Source organism: Poromitra crassiceps (assembly GCF_964638095.1).
Source record: "Poromitra crassiceps genome assembly, contig: HAP1_SCAFFOLD_144, whole genome shotgun sequence".
Lineage (NCBI taxonomy): Eukaryota > Metazoa > Chordata > Actinopteri > Beryciformes > Melamphaidae > Poromitra > Poromitra crassiceps.
The window spans coordinates 569,899-574,652 of NW_028152221.1; the positions used below are offsets into that span (position 1 = coordinate 569,899).

At 45.1% G+C, this 4,754-nt stretch overlaps 1 protein-coding gene across 1 annotated transcript; it reads left to right on the forward strand.

The window, feature by feature from the left end:
* Window positions 1-202: 202 nt before the first annotated feature.
* On the forward strand, window positions 203-3,800 carry LOC310770661 (cell division cycle protein 20 homolog; the record flags this gene model as incomplete). The annotated part of the gene is made up of 10 exons (XM_083663403.1): window positions 203-299; window positions 457-593; window positions 683-779; window positions 877-1,026; window positions 1,329-1,528; window positions 1,789-1,883; window positions 2,017-2,236; window positions 2,699-2,824; window positions 2,950-3,067; window positions 3,663-3,800. Coding segments are annotated over 10 exons (1,378 nt in total), but the record flags the coding sequence as incomplete, so codon positions are not given.
* Window positions 3,801-4,754: the final 954 nt, after the last annotated feature.

The window sequence follows — 4,754 nt, forward strand, 5'->3', positions numbered from 1 at the left end:
GCTAATGAACCTTACGGTTAACTAACGAATGTAACTGCTGCTATTTTTCATGAAATGAAACTTAAGTCAACTGGTTAAGCCCACCAGTTTACTGTTTACATTTGAGCTAAATGTGAATGAACATGTTAAATAGCGTTAACTGCTCTCCTCGTCTCTCATGCTAGCGAACGTTTACGCTACTTTCAGACTGCTGCATAACGACATGAGGATCACCAACATGGCGAGGTGGCGAAAGGAGGCCAGCGACTCAACGCCTCCAAATGTTTTGTCCCCTGCCAAAACGCGGAGGAAAACTCCAGGTAACTTGCTCACATGATTGAAATATAATTTGTATGGATGCCTTCCAGTATAATGTTTAGTCTTCAGCAGACTTGTCAAACAGATTGTGGTGTTGGATCTCTTTTAGTAAAAGTTTCTGAAAACTGTTAACCAATGAAATACTTCTCCTATGTAAAGGCAAAAAACGCACCTGTTCCAATGTTGGAGGCGACCGCTTCATTCCCACCAGAAATCCCAAACAAATGGAGGTGGCAAACTTCCTTCTGACAAAGGAGGCTGATCCTGTCGACACAAAAGATCCTATGGGAGCACTGGTCAGTTTGCTTTGATACTTTAAAGTTTACAGTATGTCTGGCCTGTATTTTATAGGCATGTTATTGACTAGGCTATGTGTCTTTTGCAGGAGAACCGGAAAGCCTGGTCTGTCGCACTCAATGGGTTCGACATTGAAGAGGCGAAGATCCTGAACCTGGAAGGGAAGCCACTGTTTGATCCAGGAGGTATAGCATTTTACATTACTGATGCTGTCGTGCAACTGTATGACGACCCGAGCAGGGAAAGTGAACGGTGTATAATTCGTTTTCCTCTCATTTACAGGCTATCAGGACAAGTTTACAGGCTATCGGCGGAACAATGTGAAAGTCCTCTCCAGTCAAGCCACGGCCCCAGCTTGTGTCAAGAAGACCAGACACATATCAACTGCTGCTGACCGAATCCTTGATTGCCCTGAGCTCAGGAATGATTTCTGTGAGTTTCTCATCTAACTTCATATTTCTATGACTGGGCGGGTGGCAAAGAGTGGTGATTTATTCCTAGTAATGTACATGCATTTCTTGGGTTTTTGGGTTTAGTTGTTGGCCTGGTGACATGGGTATTAGAGTCAATTAATGGTCTAATAATTAGGCCATTCATTGATTTATATCTCAAGTTTCATATCTTTATAAATTTATAAATAAATAAAATAAATAAATATAAAGTTTGCATATTGGGTTGTTGGGGGGGAGCCCTTTTGTACTTAACAAGCTTTCATTTGGTCCCACTTCTCCCAGATCTGAGTCTACTTGACTGGGGCAGTCGCGACCTTCTTGCTGTGGCTCTCGGTGACAGTGTCTACGTGTGGGATCACAGTCAGGGAGACGTCACTGAGCTCATGAAGATGGATGGTGAAGGAGAGGACTACATCACTTCAGTGTCGTGGGCCAAAGAGGCTCGCTACCTGGCCATCGGCACCAGTGACTGCAAAGTTCAGGTAAGCAGGCTAACACACACACACACACACCACTGAGTCTTGGCTTCATTACAGAGTGCACTCTAATGTACTGGAAACTTGGTTTATTCCTGCATTAACCCATTGATACCTGATGCAGCATTTGTGTGTGTATCCCTTTAAGTTAACGCGGTTCGCCGTCTTAAAGGGATACGCACACAAATGAGGGATATACACGCAAATGCTGCATCAGGTATCAATGGGTTAAGAAAACAATTGTTCTTATATTTTCCTTCCCTCAGTTGTGGGATGTGGAGACCCGGAAGCGTCTACGCAACATGGCCGGCCACGTGGGGAGAGTTGGTTGCTTATCTTGGAATGAACACGTTCTGACCAGGTACAGTCTCTGTCCGACACTTGTGTCTATAACTGTCACTGGCTACAGGGTAGGAAGTTAACGAGGGGCTCGGGGGGCAAAATGTGTTTAAATATATATATATATATATATTTTTTTTTACACTCTCCCTCAGTGGCTCCAGCTCAGCACTCATCCACCACCATGATGTGAGGGTGGCGGACCACCACGTCTCCACGCTGAGGGGTCACACTGACGAGGTGTGCGGTCTGCAGTGGTCTCCTGACGGGAAGTACCTGGCCAGCGGTGGCGCCGACAACCTGGTGAACGTGTGGCCCGGCGTGAATCACCACCAGTCGCTCCGCTGCTGGAACCAGCACCAAGGAGCCGTCAAGGTGAGGAGCTTCACCCTGACAACCAAACAAACCACATTGTTGTTTTTACTCTCTATTTTTCACACACACACACACACACACACACACACACAATATTGTTTTTCAGAGGCTGTGGCGGGCTCATTTAAAAAAAAAGCTAGAGTGATGATACTTAGAAGATGAAACTAGAAGACCTAAGGAATCCATCAACTCTAAATCTAACTGATGAAATTACTGTTAAACAGAGAAAATACTTTTTTTTTATTTTTTTTTATTAGAATAGTCTACAAAAATATAACACATTTTCACTTAATGTCAGTATTAATTTTTGGCCCCGCTGCCCTCCTTCCAGATGAATTTGTGGCCCTTCATAGGAAAGCATTTGGGCACCTCTGGTTCTAAACCCTGGCAGTGGGACTTGTACATCAGATCATGCTGTGAATTCTGACAATCGTATTCATTTATTTTGCCATCTTGTCTTAGGCTTTGGCCTGGTGTCCATGGCAGCGGAACATCCTTGCTTCTGGAGGTGGGACCAGTGACCGACACATCCGCGTCTGGAATGTGAACAGTGGCTCCTGCATCAGCTCACTTGACACTCAGTCCCAGGTAACCGTGCAACTTTCAGCCCATCCAGTCCCTTCGTATGATGTTGATGGTTACCGTCAGTCGATGATTCACTGTGTACTTTTTTTATTTTGTGACTTAAGCCATGTGATGTCTTTGCCTTTCAGATCTCTTCCCTGGTGTTTGCGCCCAACTACAAGGAGCTGCTTTCTACCCATGGACTCAACAGCAACAATGTTGTTATCTGGAAGTACCCATCCCTCTCCAAAGTTGCAGAGCTCAATGGTAAGTTCTTGTCACGACAGTCGGTGTGTCCGGGTGGTGCAGCAGTAGATTCCCTGCCTATCATCACGAAGGTTGCAGGTTTGAAGTCAAACAGGAGGGGAACTGGGGGAATAGCGTGATCCTCTCACACGCTGGTGAAACTCTGTGTCGTGTGAAAAGACGCGGCTGGTGGGGTGGAGCAATGACCGGGACAGCAGGGGAAATTGGCCAAGTACAATGTGGAGAGAAGGGGGGAGAATCTTAAAACTTGTCTGATACTCGCCCAGACATTTTTTCCCCCCAGATTCTCACGCTATTCCCACCAGTTCCCTTCCAGTCCCCTTCCGCTGTGACCAGGACACATACCGCCAATCCGGCTTCCCACCCACAGACACAGCCAATCGTGCGTGTATGGACACCCGACCAAGCCGGAGGTAACACGTGGGCATGAACCTGTGACCCTCGTGTTGGTGGGCAGGGAGTCTACCGCTACAATACCCGGACGCCCCATACTTGGGGCTTTTTAAAAGGGAACCACCAGCTAACATTTCAAAGCAGTCTTGTTGTTCATGCTTTTGCTGTTCTAAGATAATAAATGCACTTTCTCTTCTTTTAGGACATGATGACAGAGTTCTTCATGCCACTCTGAGCCCAGACAACTCCACATGTGCTACGATTGGGGCTGATGAGACTCTTCGTCTGTGGAACAGCTTTGTGAGGGACCCTGTAGAGAAGGCCACAGACAGGACTGGACGTGACAGGGCGAGCAGCATACTGCGGGGGATGATAATCCGATAGACTATATAATATATAGTCTATCGGATTATCATTCCCTGCTGGGGAGTCACATGTAAATACTTTTGTTATGTTGCACTTTTTTAAAATGTTTTTCTGATTGTTTTAATGTATCTGTTTTTGTGTTTTTAGATTAAAAAATAATGTTTCTACATACCTTGCCTTGCGTGTTTCATTAACACCTTCTGTGTGAATGTGTTAGTTAAGGTATTCAAGGGTAATATATGTTATGTAATGATGGTGCAAAAACCATTATGAGCTCTGAAAGCCTTTGTAACGTCTCCTGAGAACATTAGAAACCTTCCTATCATGACTGTGATGCATTGTAAACATCATTCACATGATCACTTGACATGTGGTACAGTGTATAGAAACTACCATCTCTGATTCCAGGTGATGTCACCCTGCCACTGCCAACCTGTAACATCAAGCACAACTTTAAAGACAGACACCAAAGAAGCAAACATCCTCTTGCAACAAGGCTTATGGGAAATGTAGTCTTCACTTTGAGAAACAGTCTGACCACTGACATATGTACAGTCAATGATTCTGACCCTGGGCTGGTGTGAGATAGAAGTGACCATAATATTGTCTCCACCAGGGTCTCATTTGTTTTACAGTAGTTATACCAAGGGATCACAATTAGCTAGAGTGATGTTGGTGTTTAAAAAATGCGACACATGCTGCACTTTTAAGAAAATAGAACCCCTCCAAAGTGTGAATATATTAAGATTGTTGATTTGCAGAAAGTTTAGTAGAACCACAGTTCTACACTCCCGTCTCTCTTCTCAGGTCTGGGTCAGGCTCAAAAAATGTGCTCCCTCGCTGCTCTAAAACGCAGATTCTTCACTTTTACGACAGCTGTTTTCTTTAACAGCCTTCCCCCCCCCCCCCCCCCAACACACAACACACC